The sequence below is a fragment of the Tamandua tetradactyla genome, chromosome 7, assembly GCF_023851605.1.
Source record: "Tamandua tetradactyla isolate mTamTet1 chromosome 7, mTamTet1.pri, whole genome shotgun sequence".
NCBI lineage: Eukaryota > Metazoa > Chordata > Mammalia > Pilosa > Myrmecophagidae > Tamandua > Tamandua tetradactyla.
This window is the reverse complement of record NC_135333.1, coordinates 12,708,438-12,726,701: the sequence shown is the minus strand read 5'-3', so window position 1 is coordinate 12,726,701 and position 18,264 is coordinate 12,708,438. Positions and strand designations below refer to the sequence as shown.

Below are 18,264 nucleotides of genomic sequence, written 5' to 3'. Positions count from 1 at the left end.
TAAATATATGTTGTTTTTTAATGGATTCTACTGCTTCTTCATAAGGCAGGAATGATTATATTACTCTACCATGAGTTTTAAAATTATATTTAAACTACTTCGATTTTAGAGCAGTTTAATGGTAAGATGGAACTCCCCTATTAATTTAGTTCCAAGATTAAGGTATATTTCCAATATCAAGAAGTCCATAAATTTGGTATGAAGAAAAGCAAAAGCTGTTTTCTGCTTTGTAGGTATTCAAAACATAGTTTTAGTGACAATATAAAAGTATGTAAAAAGCAAAGAAAAATTTCAACATATTCAAAATATCAACATAAGATAATCTCTCAACTACAGAGATTATCTCTGAAGCAAATCATTTTACTTGATGAATAAATTATATAGATTACTAATGCTATAGAAATTTAGAGAAACTAGAGAGCTGAGAATTGTAAATTGTTTATTTCAATTAACTAATTTATTCCACAATCCCTTTGAGGTAGTGTGGAAGCAAAGACAAGTAAATTGCACAGGAATATATTCTTCTAAGTCCTGGAGCCAGGGATGGAAACTGGACAGTCTAATGCCAGGGCCTGGGTGCTTATTTGCTAAGTTACCTGGTGTTTTCTTATGTTTTTATAAAAACAAAAATGTTTACCACTGCTTTGTGACAAATATAATTGATTAGACTCAGAAGGTATTTATACTTGGAATATCTCCTAATCCCCAAATAACAGATGACCAATATTTATAAAGCTATTACTTGTTAAATATACATAAATATACATACACGAAACCATTGTTTATGATAGATATTTATTTTAGGATTCCTGCAAATTATTCAATATTTGGAAATCATTTACTTTCTGTATTTTTTTCTACCCAGAAGAGTAAAATTTCCATGAAGGTAGTAGCACTCAACATCCAACATATTAAAAAAAAATTTTTTTATCCCTATTAATCATGTTTCCTTTTCCCTGAGCAGAAAATGTTGAGGAGAAAAACCAGATAATTTTGGAATTCCCTTCTTTTTTGCAGTTGGCATTGTGTATTTGTGCATAAACTCTAGAAAAAACATATTTAAAAATTGTCTTGAATTATTGATAGCTGAGTCTCCAGATTTCAAGCTACTGATACATTTTTATCTGAGCAAAATATTATATTATGCTTTACCCGTTTTTTCTAGGTTGGATGCCAGATTAAATGTCTTGACTGTAGTTGGTGATCAGCCCACTATAATAGTTATTCATATTGATGGATTGATTGTTGATACAAGGATTAGTTGGGGATAGCTTTAGGCATATTTTATTTAAGACTTCTTAGTTTAGATTCACCCAGAAAAATTTCATGGACTTAAGGGGAAAAGAACTCACCACATTCATTCCTTGTCCAAAAAAGGGCACTATGGCATGAGCCGCATCTCCTATCAGCACACAGTGGGTGTTTAAGTGAAAAGAAGAGCACTTGACAGATATCATGGGCTGGGCGGGCAACAGAAAGAAATCTCGCATCAGAGCTTGCCTGCAGAGGAAAATAATCATAATGCAAAGATGTTCATTTGGATAATGCATATTGCTTTGAATTCCTTCCAATTTACTGACTTTTATTAGCTATATTATTATGTATCTTTTAAAATACACAAGAATGTCAGGAAGAACATAGGAAAGAGAGAAACTGAAGTTTCTTTCAATTCTGAAATTCTGTTCTAATTCCTTTCTTTGTTTGTAACTGTTTTAATCACATCCAAAAATAACAAGTTTGGCTGAATTTGAATAACTTTAAGCAATTCTGTCATAAAATTTCATTACGTTCGTAGGTTATGGAAAATTAAGATGATGTTATGCATTTGATTAAACCAAGAAATAAAAACAAATTTAAAGTGAATATGAATTGCCACGTATTTGGTACTGGACAATACTAATCAGCCTAGCAATGTGGAGCATCTAGTGGGGTTTTATTTAAGATGTAAGTAGGGAACAATACCCTCAAGGATCTTAAATCTGGTTGCAAAGGCAAGAAATAGTCATGGAACAATTTTATAAAGTATATAAGGGCTAAATTTTGTTGTGCTGATAGTGCTAGTTCTCCAAGGTCAGAGATCAATGCCAAATGAATTAATCTGTAGGAAAGGGCAAGAACGGACAATTTAGAAAACATCTGCCATGGGGCAGCCAGAGTGCTATCACTTTTATGTAATTAGCTCTTTTAACTTTCACAACTATCCTAGAAGATAGATATCCTGATGCACATACTAAAGGTGAAAAACCTGAAACTCAAGGACGTGAGGAGCAAAAGCAGTATTAAAATCTTGCTTCTTTCTGAAGCATTATGCTGCTTCCATGAAGATGCCACTGGAGATAGAAAGTGAGCTGGATTCCAAGACGAAGGGACAGTGAGAGCAGACACACCGAGTAAGACTGAATGACAATGCCCATCCAGAAGACGATGTGAAGATGGGACAGGGGACCACTGGGTCATATCCCAGAAAGCTATTATTTGGTGAAGACTTCCTATATCCCAGGCCCTGTGGCTAAGTGATTTATGGGCATGATCTCATTTGATTCTCTTAACAACTCCTTAAGGAAAGTGCTAACGCATATCTCGAAACTTACTCTCCCATTAGAGGAATGGCATCTGGAAAGAACTTCTGGAAGAAATCCAGCACATCCCCATTAGTTACAAGTTTTTCAAAATCTTCAAATGGCATGAACAACGTACACGTGAAAGATTTGTTCTGTGAGAGAAAAGAAATAATGTGAGAGAGAATAAGGTGTTGGCACTGCAGGCACCAAAGATTGATCCCTAAATGACATTGCTTTTGCTGTGACCAAGGACCTTGTGGGAAGCATTCTTGCAAACAAGAAAAGCATCTGGCTTTCTACCCTCACTTGCAAAGCAAAATCTCTACCAAGTCCCTGAGGTGTGCCTGGCTTCCGCTGTTATTAGAAAGTTGACAAATCTGTAGACTTCAGCTGTTTTCACCAAGCAAGAATGACATGCCCTAGATTACTAATAAGTAGCTTGGATTTGATTTCTCCTTCTTTATTTTCTCTATTGTTTCCTTTTAAGGCAGTATTAATAGGCACTGGACCCCAGGACAGAGAGCAAGAGAAAGAAAAAGACTAACTGGAGAAATCAATAACTATATGGTAGAGCAAAAAAGTCTCCAGGGTCCGATCAAAGAAAGGACACACTCTGGTAATGTATGTTCCAATGTCCCTACAGACTTGAAGGCTAGAATCACTTCCTAACGCGTAATCTAAGTCTCCTCAGCTTTGTGTGGGAGATACTTCCTTCTATCCTGTCTTTGGTGGAAATAACAGCATCAGACACCACCACACATATGCTGGATTTACTAATTCATGTACGGCAGTCCCAAATTTTCAGCTGTAATCACTAAGTAGATTAAACATTCAAGAAATTATTGTGTTTATTAGTATATGTACTGAATATATATGTATACTACTAGTGTATGCATACTACTAAGCACAATAGTAAGTACAGAAAAACATTATAGATGCAAAGTTAGAGTTGGTAAGAAAATTTATATTACCATATTAGGAAGTGCAATCATCATAAAGGTATTTCTAGGCCAAATATGGAGATAATTAGGTTCCATGGCAAACTGCAGAGAAAAAAGTATATTACATATTTTGTTAATGGATTAATATAGCACATCTATAAAACTGGCTGTTTATGTCATAATGGTTCCCACAGCAATTTAAATTATTATCATATACAGGATGATATGCCCATATATAGCTAAATAAAGTAGAAGCTGTCTTAGAACATACCTTGTGTTTTGTCATTATAAACTCAACCTTAGGTGGGTTTTTGATACTAGGCATCATTTAAGATTTGGAAACATGTAAGAGCGTATTCCATGTGTGTGTGTACATATCTCTATGTATTTATGTTTGTATATAAAAATCATTTTATATTTTATTTTGTATCTTATTTTATTTCTAATCTTATCTGGGGATTTATCAGAAATGGATAGGAAGGTCTTAAGTTTAAATTTCATGAGCCAAGCAAACATTTCCCCAAAAAGCCTCTTATTATTTGTTTCTGACAATATAAATAGTGGATTGGAGTTTTCTATCTTTAGTGACTCCCCTTCAATGCAGTAACAGCCTGAGTAAGTGTTGATTGCCTGGAAAGATCAACTGACCTAAATCTCCATTCCCTTGAGATTCCAGAGGGTATTATATACATAAGAAAAAAACTGGCTTTCAAACTATTTCAAGTCCATATTGCTTTCCGCCAATATTTAGAGAGGCTTCCATGTGTAAATCTTATGTAGTAAGACGATCACGGAAAGAACAGCATAGCATTTTCATTTTCACACCCCTATTACAGTTTTCATTTTAGGAGCAAGGACTGTGGCTTTCTGGCTTCTTTATCCCCAGAGCTCCAGAGAAGCCTAACAAATAGGCATTGACATGGACAAGTTAATAACTTTTTGACCTAAAAGACCTTACAGTGCAGCTGTATAAGCAAGATATACACACAAGAGAAGTCCAATAACTTCTCTTTAACAACACAAGTGAAAGAAAGACAGTAAGTGATTTGGTGCCAAATTAGAAGGGTAGGAAGTAAAAGCTAGGCAGGTGAGAACTTTGTGGGACTGGAGTGTTAAAACAAAGGATTTACATAGAAGATGGAAGCATAGATTAGATAAAAAGAGAAGGACAGTAGATTCCAGGTTGGGCAAACTTCCTAAGCGAAGCTGAAGAAGCATGAATGAACACAGTGTTTTGGTTGGGTAGTGAGGTGACCAGGACATGTGAGGCAAATATCCTTGCTTTTCCCTTTTGCTATCTTCTGACCACTTTTATAGTCTCATAACTCAAAGATAAGGGAGGAAGAAGAAATGATATCTGAAATAAATTTTGCTTATCATATACTGCAACAGACAATGTTGAAACTATTGAATAAAACAGTTTAGAAGATAATGTATACTGTTAAATACTCATGTCTTCTTTGTTGGCATGGACGATGGTTTGTGTGTCATTTTGACATAGCAAATATGATGACAAGGACATTTTGATGTTCACACATATTTCATGAACCTAAAAAACAAAGCTTAAATATTTCAACTTCTTGCTTTCAAGCAATACCCTTATTCAACAGCAGTCCCGAGGTCAGGCTTGGTATAATCTCCATTAGTGTCCCCAACACAAGTCCCTCCAAACATAAAATCTAACAAAAATACTTTGGTTGTTTTGTAGAAGCATATTTAAGACAAGATCCCCATTATCCCACAGCGCCACCCCATCCCACAAAAGCATTTTGTCACTCTACATCCTTCACTCTTCACAGCCTCTTTATTCAGCCCCACCCTATCCCTGACCTTCACCCCATCACTGACATGCAACCACCCCAGTATTCACTCTAATTCTGACACTTACCGAATCCCTCACCCTTACCCCAACCATCATGCATGAAGTAAAAGCATCTGTTGCATACATTAAAATTAAAAGAAAAAAAGAAAGTTTTGTAGGATTATTTGGGGCCAGGTCAAAATGGTCCCATGTCTGGGTCACAATGCTATGTCAGAACAGTGTTTCCTCAAACACTTTTATATAAAGAAACACCAATCATACCTATTAACTATGGATACCTGGAAAATTAATGGTAATCTTAAAGGCATGGTTTCTCTGAAGTTGCAGATAATTTTTTTTTTTAAAACATGGGCAGGCACTAGGAATCAAACCCGGGTCTCTGGCATGGCAGGCAAGAACTCTACCACTGTGGCACCATCGCACTGCCCCCAGACAATTTTTAAACAGAATTCTATTATCCTATAAATCAGAATTATTACATCCTGAGCTGTGAGCACAGGATTCACCTGGAAATAGTAATATAGGAATGAAAAATTAGTAAATACATTTTTTTTTTTATTAGGAGGGAGGAATAGAAAGACAATGAAATGTTAAAATATGGACTTGGCTAGCTGCTATAGTTTGTTGGTATATTGCACCACTATCCCAATTTGACTACCTATTTTAAATAAGTGTGCATTTCAGATAGAATTGAAGTGGACCTTCTCAAAGGTGAGTCCTCACCTGATACGCTCTGAATCAAAAGAGGCACAGAGAATTCCAGGACAAAGGAAAGCTTTATTGTGAAGTAAACAGAAATTTCCAGGACAAAGGAAAGCTTTACTGCAAAGTGAGCCAGTGAAGGTCAGGAGACAGACCTAGCCTCAACTCTGCCTCCCTGAATTAGAGAAACATGGGTTTTTATTAAAATCAAACAAATGGAGATAGAGACAAGGATATTTGGGATATTGGCATACGGTGATTGGATACCAAATGTCTAAATTTAGCAACTGCAGGTAAACTATTGTCACCGGCTGTTTAAAACAGTCAAATTAGGGATGTAAAGCAGCTATTTCAGCTAACTGGTCCTTTGCTGTGCTAGGTGGTGGGTCCCATGCCATTGCCACCACTGGTAATGGATGGACCTCTTGCATTCTTTTTTTTTGCATCGGCAGGCACCGGGAATTGAACCTGGATCTCTGGCATGGCAGGCGAGAACTCTGCCTGCTGAGTCACTGTGGCCCACCGTCTTTTGTTTCTTTTATTGTGAAAAATAACATATATACAAAAAAGCAATAAATTTCAAAGCACACTGCAACAATCAGTTATAGAACAAATTTCAGAGTTTGGTATGGGTCACAGTTCCACAATTGTAGATTTTTACTTCTAGCTGCTCCGGATGAAAAGAAACATCAATCTAATGATTTAGCACTCATGCTCATTTGTTAAAACCTACCTTCTCTGTTATAACTCCACTTTCTCCTTTGATCTTTCTCCCAATCTTTAGGGGTATTTGGACTATGCCCATTCTAACATTTTCATATTGGAAAGGGCTGTTGATAATATGAGAAGGGGATGGAACTAGCTGATGTTTAGGAAGGCTGACCCCTCTGGTTTTCAGGACTTATCTGGCCTAGGAACCTATATGGAAGTTGTAGGTTTCTGGAAAGTTACCCTAGTGCATGGAACCTTTGTAGAAGCTCAGATAAAGCCCTAGCTGTTCTTCAGGGTTGGCAGTAGTGGTTTTGACTGGGGGTTGGCCAACCATGATAAATAGCAATACCTAGCTGAAGCTTTTGTAAAAGTAGCTCCAGAATAGTCTCTCAACTCTATTTGAACTCTCTCAGCCACTGATACCTTATTTGTTACAATTCTTTTTCCCCTTTTGGGCAGGAAAGCACTACTGATCCCATGGTGCCAGAACTGGGCTCATCCTTGGAAGTCATGTCCCATGCTTCCAGGGAGACTTTCATTCCTGGATGTCATGTCCCGTGTAGGGGAAGGGTAATGATTTTTCTTGCAGAGTTGGACTGAGAGAGAGAGAGAGAGAGGCCACATCTGGAAGTAAGTCTTAGGCATAACTATAGGTAGGCTTAGCTTCTCTGCTATATAAGTAAGCTTCTCCAGAGCGAGTCTCAAGATCAAGGGCTTGGCCTATTGACTTGGGAGTCCTTAGTGTTTGAGACAGTAACAGGGGTTTTCACAGTGATAAAGTTTAACAGTTCCATATTTTTTCTTCCATCCCTCAAGGGACTTTGCCAATACTTTTTAATTAATTGTCCAACATACTACGGAATATATCTGGGCATTACATTAAGTCATACAGAATTACAAGCCTTCATTCCCATTCTAGGCTCCATGTGTCTGGGTTGTTCAAATAATCTATCTAGACAGGCTGAATTAGATTATATGCTACAGAAAATTTAGGTTTTGGACAAAATAAAGCTCTCTTCCTTTGGTCTCACAGAGTAGATGAAGTTCTAAAATACAGACAATGTTCTCCTTACCCCTTTATTCTGATTTACCTTAGTCCCGACCCAATCGACTTCATTCTTATCCCTAATTGAAGTCTGATCTCTTTTTCAATTTCTTTAACAGTTGTTGTATGTAGCAGTGCTGACTGTCAGACTCGCAGAGCTCCTACTCTGAGTCTTAGCTGTCACACAGGGGCTCAAAGTTCCAGGGTAATATCGGGTTATACATATGTAGCACAGCCTCTCAAAATCTAGAAATAACACTTCCAGTTCCAGATTAAATTTAACTGTAAGATCTTACAACCTAGGATCCAATTTTCTTATAGGTATTCTAAATGAGAACATACAATATTTGCTCTTTTGTTTCTGGCTTATTTTGCATTGCATAATGCCCCCCCAGGTTTATTCACTTCATTGCATGCCTCATGACTTGGTTCCTTTCTGGAGCAGCACAATATTTGATCACACGTATACTCCACTGTTCGCCTTTCTATTTCTCAGTCAGTGCATCCTTTAGCCACCTCTATCTGTTGGACATCACGGATAATGTCCAAACTCAAAATTTTGCTTCCTTGTTAGGCCCAGAGTTTCTTCTTTCTATTGTTCCTGATCATTTTAATACCATTCGCAGGGCATTTTATGTTCCAGGGTTGCTTTAAGTTCAGGGTCCTTCTTTCAGCACGTGCACAGTAGCCTGGTTTGGACTGCTTTTTAGATAAGGTGAGCTCTGTGGTTTTATCTGGGCATTCTGGAAACAGGAGGGTGTCCTTTGGCTCAGTTTTTATCTTGTTTTTATCTGGGTATCCCAGGGGGAGGTGGGAGGAGGTCTTTGGCTAGGGTAAGCCTAGGGTCTCAGGCCTGGACTCTATCAGAATAGGCTAAATCAGTATATTAAAAATGGATTTTTAAAAAATGAAAATGAAGTGTTTAATGTTGTTTACTTATCCTTACCTATAAGCTAAGATTCTTACTACTTCTATTGGTGTTTTTTTTCTTTAATATTTTTATTGACAAATCTTCACACACATACAGTCCATACATGGTGCACAATCAATGGCTCACAAAGTTGTGTATTCATCACGATGATCATTTTTTACAACATATGCATCACTCTCTATTGGTGTTTTGATTTTCCTAAGAAGATCCTGCATTTATTTGCTTATGACAATATGAAAGTATGCACACCTGGCATTGGCCTTCGGTCACATTTGGTTTAACACTGAGAACCAGAGAATAAGAAGAAACTACTGAACAATCTCCTTGCAACGACTTACTATCCACTTTATTTCGTAACTATTATTTGATTTAATCATGATTATGAGAATTTGGATTGTCAGTTTACCAGCAAATTAACTTCCAACCTGTTTTATTTTTTTCTTTCAGGACAAAACAGGCAGACGGCATTCTTAGGTAAAACATAACTCTCCCCTCCATCTCCAGTATTTCCAGGAGGGTGGTTGTAACTTTTTTCTTTCCCTCTCAAAAAGTATATGAAAAAATAAGAGAAAGTGATATTACAAAAGAGGTAACTGAACATCTAATTTATAATTAATTAAAGTACTTAGGTGCAGACTTTGAATCCAATCAAGGAGCCATCTCAGTGCTACTGGGAACCACTGGACTAGAATTTGCTTCATGGTTGCACGGCATTGTGTGTGGGGGGGTGGCAGGGGAGGATTGCGGTAAAGAGATAATAAAGAGAAGTGACTTACATCTCCATTCTTAGGTGGAATGTTCAACTCCATGTAGCCATGAGGAATGTATCGCTGACTGTAATTAAAGCGGGGTTTCTTCACGAGGTGATTTCTAACTGTCGAATAGGCTCCATCACATCCTACAATGAGGTCACAAGTGATGTCTCTAGGAACTTTGTCAGATCTAAAAAGATAAAAGGAGTCATCAAGAGAAAATGATGGGTATGAAAAATAGTGGCTCAATGGATACTTCAGAAGACTCACTTTTACAAGTTTCACTTAGCACTTTGAGTCAGTAGCCTATAAAATTAACATAAAACTTGCCCCAAATCATGGTTTTGTTTATGAAAACAAAATGACATAAAGCCATATGAATTAATAAAATAAAAATGAGCTAGGCTGTGGTGTATGAGTAAAAGCTGAGCTTCCTGCACAAAGAAAGAGAATCTTGAAAAGAGGGCAAGGTATTTCAAGCAGAGAAGTTGTACAAACAACAGCATAGATATGTCCAGAAGTTTCTAGAAGAAAATGTTTGGCTTGAGCTGAGAGCATCAGAAGATAAGCTCACAAGAAGAAAACTCAGTTGGCAGTAGATATATTGAAGCAGAGGTGAAATGCTAGAAAGGGAATGTGCCTGCTTCAAAGGATTATGTAATCCAGAAAAGCCATATTCTAATCCTGATCCATTTTGTGGAAGCAGCCCTTTCTTTTAATCTCTATTCAGCACTGCAGGCTGGAAATTTGATTAGATTATCCCACAGAGATGTGTGTGGGTATTAACCCTTGATAGAGGGAGATGTGACTCCACCCATTCCAGGTGGGTCTTGATTAGTTTACTGGAGTCCTTTAAAAGAGGAAACATTTTGGAGGAAGCTTCAGAGCCACAAAAGCTACAGAGCCCACACAGCCAGAGATCTTTGTAGATGAAGAAGGAAAACACCCCCAGGGCTGCTTCAGGAAACAAGAAGTCTGGTGAGAAAGCTGGCAGATGTCGCCATGTTCACCAGGTGCCTTTCCAGTTGAGAAAGAAACCCTGAACTTCATCAGCCTTTCTTGAGTGAAGGTAACCTCTTGTTGATGTCTTATTTGGACATTTTTATAGGCTTGCTTTAATTGGAACATTTTCACTGCCTTCAAACGGTAAACTTGCAACTTAATAAACTTCCCCTTTTAAAAGCCATTCTGTTTCTGGTATATTGCATTCCAGCAGCAAACTAGAATGTGGGGAAATCAGGGATGAGCTGATTGCAGTAGCTCAAATGTGCAGGGATGAGAGCCTGCAGACTGTGGTGCAGCAGGAAGAAGAAAGAGAAAGCATAGATTCTAAAGACAGTAGGAAGCAAGAAAGACAGAGCTTTAATTTATTGATTTAATGGGACAAAATAGGAGAACACGTCAAGAATGATTTTCAGTATTCGAGTAACAGTATTGGGGATTTTCAGATCTGACAGGACATGTTTTGGGAGAAATAAATGGTCAAGGTTTCAAATGTGTTTAGATGTGTTTGAGATGATGGCAAGATGTAACTGTGAAGATGTATACTGGAAAAACACAGAGACAGGATCAGGGATGAGGAAAGAGGCCCTGGGCAAGAGAGCTACATTTCAGAGATGTGTGTTTTAAGTGGTTGTTGAATCCATGACTGTGAATCTATGAATGTTCCAAGAGTGGGTTACAAGGCTTGTGAATATAGACGAAATAGAATCAGTGAGAGAGGGCCAGAAAATTATCTTTAAGAAAGGAAGAGAAGCAGGACAACAAAGGATCACATCTTACCTTACGTAAGAGGAAAGAGTTTAAAGAGTGAGTCCGTTTTTGACCAGTGTCAAATATTACAGAAATTTGACGAGATTGAGGATTAAGAAACATCATTGGCATTGGTATTATCAGGAAGTATCTAAGGTCTATTATAAAACTTAAATACCTCGAATCTAAAAACGACTTGAATGACCATTTTAGTAATTATTTAACTCTTTCAAAAGAGCCAAAGAACAAAGTTTACAGCCGCAATTCTCCACTCCAGACCTTCAACCCTGAAGTATGAATCCTGACCCGGTGATTACCCAAGCACTGTGATTATTCCTTCTTCGGGACTGCAGTTCAGCAGCCGGTGGCCAAAGTGCACCTTCACATTTGAATATTTCTCAACAGCTGAGAAAACAAAGAAAGAAAACAAACAGAAGCGGAATCTCAAATCTGACTTCACCGAACCAAATTGAGATAGCAAATATTTTCTCTGAACATTATGATAGAGGATATTTATTGTTAACAATGTAAAGATGAGTTTTATAGTTTATAATGATAATTTGATGACTATCTGGCAAATGTTCCAGTGTAATTTAGGAGTGAAATGGCTTAATAAAAATCAGCTATTCTTGTCCCCCCCCAAAAAAATCCAACTAATTCCATTATGCAAACTCTCACGTTACTGGAATTGTTAGCACCCTGGGGACAAAAGGCAGGTAACACATATTTTAATAATCGCCTCTAATTTAAGGATTTATTTGTGACTAGAAGTATTCAGCCAAGCTCCCTTCCTCACACTATGTCTTTTTTTAAGTAACTCCTCTGGACTTCTGATTCAAGTTGCCACAAATATAGATTATTGATATTAGGTCTTTTTGGAGTCAGATACTGTAACAGTTGGGGGAGGTTTGGAAAGAGTGAGAAACCTTGAAACTTTTCAATAAACGGAAAGTAATTATTTCAATGCTTTTTGGTTTCCTTGCTAACAGTCTACAGAACGTCATGAATTCCCTCTTCTGAACTATTAATCACATTCTTGTTATAGCAGTTAATGTGATTCAATGAAATTTGCTTTTGTACCTATTAATGTGCATTCTCTCTGGCGAGGGATCTATAATTACAGGCTATTGTTCTTAAAGCCACAAATCAGAATACAGCTGTTAGAGCTACAAAAGACTTTAGCTCAAAATTCTTCAGTTTATAAATGGAGTAATCAAGATCCTGGAAGGAAAGATGAGATGCCTGCTGTTAAGCAAAGTGATAAATTAGAGGAAATAAGTCAGAGGTTCTGAGTGCCAACTCAGTATTTCTTCTGGTACTCTTCTCTCCTGTTCATTTCAGGTTTCAATTTCTTTTGTTCTGTTTTGTTAGGAGTTAGATTTGGAGACTGAAGACTTTAAGAGTCTTCAATTTATGATTAGAAGTTTTAGAATATTGAAATCTGAAAGCAGATTAGAAGATGCGGACATGAGGTGGGGGGGTAGGTAAGGGGAGGGGGGAGTGCTCGAAAACAAAAATAAAAAAGAGTATTTCAATCTGAGAGATGCTAAACCAAAGAAATTTGTCTAGTATAAGGAATCTTTTGGCAAATAACTGTGGAGAAATCAAGGTTTACCTGATCCACTATGAAAACAATTGCAAACATGTTAAGTGTGGAATCAACCTTTTTTTCTTTTTTTAACTTTAATATATGATAACATACCCCAAATAATTTTCTGCATAACACTAGTCTTGGGCTATGATCCCTAAACTAACTGTTCTGTGGTCAATGACATTGGAGGAATGCTGGCTTCTCTGTCTAGGACTGTGCAATCTCAGTCTCCAGCCATATGTGACTCCTGAATGCTTAAAATATGGCTTATTCTGAACTGAGCCATGTGCACACACTGGATTTTGAAAACGGTATGAAAAAAGAATATGAAAGCTTTAACATATCTCATGAATAACATATTGAAAACACACTGAAATGATATGATTTTGCATGTACTAGAATAAGTAAAATATATTGCTAAAAATAACTTTACTTCCTTTTTACTTTCTTAATTTGGTTAATATAAAATTTTAAATTATGCGTGTAGCTCACACATTCACGGTCACACTTTGCACAAGTGCTGCCCCAGAAATTCTGCAAGGCAGGCTAGAATAATAAGGGTCCTGAGCAGTACTATAAGTAAAAAGATTTTTGAAGCAGGATTTATCTAACTTACTTGACCATATATCCTTGTTTTGTTTTGTTTAACAATTATTAACATCCCAGAAAACTAGCGAACCACGGGGCAATCCTATTGTGAAATGCGGATGAGGGGAAATTACTTAGTTACAGTGCTCTCAGAGAGGAGGCTGTTCAGTTAGGGAGAAATAAGCATTTAAAATAGATTGAATATCTGGAACTATTGGCTCATACATTTGATGCCATGTAAGGGAGCAATGACCTTTATATGCTCAAACAAATTTAGGAGTCAAGAGATTCGACATTCATTTTATTAACATGCTCGTAGCATTTAGGAAATTGCTTGCTGTGCAGCACACTCAGTGAAAAAAAGGAACTTCTGATTCATCCCCCCAATTTTGCCTTGCCTATGTTTTAGCCCTTTGTATGAGCAGATGTTTCATAGGTAATATTGGAGGCAGTAACCGTAAGTGGCTAAAAGCATGAACTTTGGAATAAAACAGACATGATTTCAAGTCTAGATTCTGCCACTTATTAACCGTGTGACCTATGCTCTCTAAACCTCCATTTTACCACCCACAAAACTGGGATAAAAATAAATCCTGGCTTACCTAATTGTTGGGAGGATTATATAAAATAGTGCATATAAAGTACTTAAAAGTATTTAATTCCTCCTACCTCAATAAGGGCTTGTTATTATTTTTATCCTATAAAGAGGTTGTCTAAGGTTTGCCATACCATTTAACTTTTTAAAAAGCTGTTTCAGGGTTTATTTGTTTTCTTAAAAGCAAAATGAACATATCTGGCAAAGTAGCCCACTCTGCCCAACTACCCATCCAAAAGATAGTCTTACAAATAAACCCAAAGAAATGGAGTTAAGAATAATACTAAACCCTTTCTTTTTTTTTAAGAGGGGCAGGCACCGGGAATCGAACCCAGGTCCTCTGGCATGGCAGGCAAGCATTCTTGCCTGCTGAGCCACCGTGGCCCATGCTAAACCCTATTTCTTAAGTCCCCAGTGAATTAACCAAAATGACCATCTTCATCACACTCCTCCCAAATAAATTCATTTCATTTCAACTCAATTCAATTTAACAGATATATTGCAAGTGCACTCTGTGTAGGAAGGTCTGTGGAGAAGCAAATACAATCACGCAGAACCTCTGCTCTGCAAAGAATCACAGGCATCTAAACTGTATCAAGAGAAATTGATTTGAAAGAGAATAAACTTGCCCTGTCCAGCCAACACAGGCCTTCAACTGGCCTTTGCAGCTGTGAGGAAGCAAACCATTTTAAGTCTCCTGTGCCACCTTTGTCCAGGGTGGGTTGGAACAATGGATACTCTCAGAGTTGGGTCCACAATGATCTGAAGCAGCTAATCAAAAGCAATGATCAACAATTAGCCTGCAAACCCACTCTCCTAGATCTTTGGGAAGTGAATTTTTATGTCCCTCATGGTACCAGCAAGCTATGCCAAGACCAGACCTCACTGCTGCCTACCATGAGAGTATAAGGGAATAGGTGCCAGTAACTACCACACGGAATGAACAATTTACTGGAATTTACCATAATTTAACAGCCTCTTACTTCTGTTCTTCCCGGGATGCTATACAGTGTTCTCCTAGACTCAGGAGTTTCAAAATAGTTGATTCAGACAATTCCTGTCTGCATCATAGTTTTTTTGGTAGAAAGACTGATTCCTGGAGCTGCATGTGCTACCATCTTCTCACAATTCAAACTAGAGAACTAACCTCAAAACTGGGAAAACTAGAAAAAGAAGAGTAAACTAAATCCAAAGCAAATAGAAGGAAAGAAACAACAGAGATTAGAGAGGAAATAAATGAAATTGAGAATTAAAAAAAAACAGTGGCAAGGAATCAACAAAACCAAAATTGGTTCTTTGAAAAGATCAATAAAATTGACAAACCTTTAGCTAAACTGACAAAGAAAAAAAAAAGAAGACACAAATAACTAAAGTCAGAAATGAAAAGGGGACATTACTTCAGCCCCCTCTGAAATAAAAAGGACTATAAGAGGATACTATGAACAAATGTACACCAATAACTTAGATAACCTAGATGAAATGGACATATTCTTAGAAATGTACAAACTTTCTCTGACTCAAGAAGAATTAGAAGACTGCCACAAGCCAGAAACTGATAAACAGATTGACTCTGTCATCAAAAACCTCCCAACAAAGAAAGTACAGGACCAGGTGGCTTCACAGAGGAATTTTACCAAACATTCCAAGAAGAATTATCACCAATCCTGCCCAATTCTTCCAAAAACTTGAAAAGGAAGGAACACTCCCTAATTCTATGAGACCAATATCACCCTCATACCAAAGCCAGATAAGGATATGACACAAAGGAAAATTATGTACCAATACCCCTTATGAATATACATGCAAAAATCTTCAACAGAATACTTGCAAATCAAATCCAACAGCACATTAGAGGAATGAAGTGGGAATTATCCAAGGTATGCAAGAGTGGTCCAACTAAGAAAATCAATTAACATAATACACCACATTAACAGAATGAAGGGCAAAAAACCCCCCACAGAATCCTTTCAACTGATGCAGAAAAGGCATTTGACTCAATCCAGTACTCCTTCTTGATAAAAACAGTTAGAAAACTAGTAATAGAAGGAAACCGCCTTAAAATAATAAAGGGCATATGTGAAAAAAGCCACAGATAACATCATACTTAATAGTGAAAGACAGAAAACTTTCCTTCTAAGATCAAGAAAAGACAAGGATGCCCATCGTCACCATTATTATTCAACATTGTATTTGAAGTTCTAGCCAGAGTAATTAAGAAAGAAAAAGAAATAGAAGACATCCAAATTGGAAAGGAATAAATAAAACTTCTCCTATTTCCAGATGACATGATTAGAGAAAATCCTGAAAAATCTTTAACAAATTTCCTAGAACTAATAAGTGAATTTAGCAGTGGCGGGATACAAGATCAACACCCCAAAATCAGTAGGGTTTCTACACACTAGTAATGAACAATCAGAAGAAGAAATCAATAAAATATTCCATTTAGAATTGCAACTAAATCTAGGAATAAATCTAACAAAGGATGAAAGTACTTATACATAGAAAACTATAAAATGCTGCTAAAAGAAACCAAATAAAACCTAAATAAATGGAAGGACATTCCATGTTCATTGGAAAACTAAATATTGTTAAGATTATTAATTATACCCAAAGTGATTTACAGATTCAATGCAATCCCAGTCAAAATTCCAACAACCTTCTTTACAGAAATGGAAAAGCCAATTATTAAATTTATATAGAAAAATAAGGAGCCCAAAATAGCCAAAGCCATCCTTAAAATAAAGTTGAAAGACTCATAATTTCTGATCTTAAAACTGATTACAAAACCACAGTAATCAAAACAGCATGGTACTGGCACAAGAAGAGATATATAGACCATTGGGATTGAACTGAGAGCTCACAAATGAATCTTCATATTTATGGTCAACTGAATTTTTCGCAAGGGGGCAAAGACCACCCAATTGGGAAACAACAGTCTCTTCAACAAATAGTGCTAAGGAAACTAGATCTCTATCTGTGAAAGAATGAAGGAGGACCCCTATCTCACACCATACACAAAAACAGCTCATAATGGATCAAAGACCTAAATATAAGAACCAGAACTATCAACCCCCTAGAGGAAAATGTAGGGAAACATCTCAGAACCTTGAGTTAAGCAATACGTTTTTTTTGTTTTAGATTTTATACCCAAAACACAAGCAACAAAAGTAAAAAATGCCTCATCAGAATTAAAATTTTTTTGTGTATCATAGGAATTGGTACTAATAAAAACCAGTGGGTTCTATGCCCAATGTGTTCAAATGACCAATTCTTGAGACATTGGAATTTCAAAGAGAGAGTGTGTTGCTAGGCATGAAGCAGGAGATCAGATGGCCTATTGGCCTAAAAATACATCACCCTGAACTGCAGTAGCTCTGGTGACTTTATAGTACCAAAAGATTTTAGGATAATGAGCACACTGGATAGAGATGATAAGGTTAGAGATCATTTGGAATTGGGATAGGTTAGTTCTGGGATAACTCAAGGCATTTTATTGATGAACATTAGGGGCTGCCTTTAGTGATCGTAAGACTTAAAAGTTGAAAAACAGAATAAGGGGTATAAGGAGAGTCAGTCACAAGGCTTTACAGTCATAAGATAAAGGATAATAGTTATACAAATATCAAAAATCAAGGCAGCTGGATTACAGTTCAGAGATTTCAGGTATTTCCCTCTATCTGTTCTAATATACCAGAAAGTAAAAAGGAATAACTATATAATGATTCAGCAATCATACTCATCCCTTAAAACATAACTTCTCAGTTATAGACTTTATCAAGAAAGTAAAATGACAACCTACACAATAACAATAGATATTTGGAAACTACATATCTGATACTTGGAAACTACATATCTACACACAGAATATATAAAGAAATCCTTCAATGTAACAACAAAAAGACCAATAATCCAATTTAAAAATTGGCAAAAGACTTGAATTTCTCCAAAGGAGATATGCAAATGGCCAAAAAGCTTATGAAAAGATGTTCAATATCATTTTTACCATTAGGGAAATGCAAATCAAAACCGTGAAATAACATTTCATAATCATTAGGAGGCTACTATTAAAAAATATACATAGAAAATTGCAAGTGTTAGGGCGGATATAAAGATTTCGGATCACTCACTCATTGCTGGTAGAAATGTACAATGGGGCAGCCACTGTGGAAGATAGTTTGGCATTTCCACACAATTGCCATATGATTCAGCAATCCCACTTCTAGGTATGTACTCAAAAAAGTTGAAAGACATTTGCACATAGATGTTCACAGTG

The 18,264-nt window shown here is 36.8% G+C and overlaps 1 protein-coding gene across 2 annotated transcripts in view; it reads right to left on the bottom strand.

The window, feature by feature from the left end:
• The window catches only part of KMO (kynurenine 3-monooxygenase), a 64,360-nt gene that overhangs the window by 7,735 nt on the left and 38,361 nt on the right, over positions 1 to 18,264 (bottom strand). For both annotated transcript variants that reach the window (XM_077168457.1, XM_077168458.1), the window contains exons 6-10: positions 11,535 to 11,622; positions 9,490 to 9,655; positions 3,533 to 3,604; positions 2,592 to 2,713; positions 1,353 to 1,500 (exon numbers count right to left, since the gene is read on the bottom strand). In XM_077168457.1, the coding sequence (XP_077024572.1) occupies positions 1,353 to 1,500; positions 2,592 to 2,713; positions 3,533 to 3,604; positions 9,490 to 9,655; positions 11,535 to 11,622 (596 nt within the window). The remainder of the gene's footprint in view (positions 1 to 1,352; positions 1,501 to 2,591; positions 2,714 to 3,532; positions 3,605 to 9,489; positions 9,656 to 11,534; positions 11,623 to 18,264) is intronic.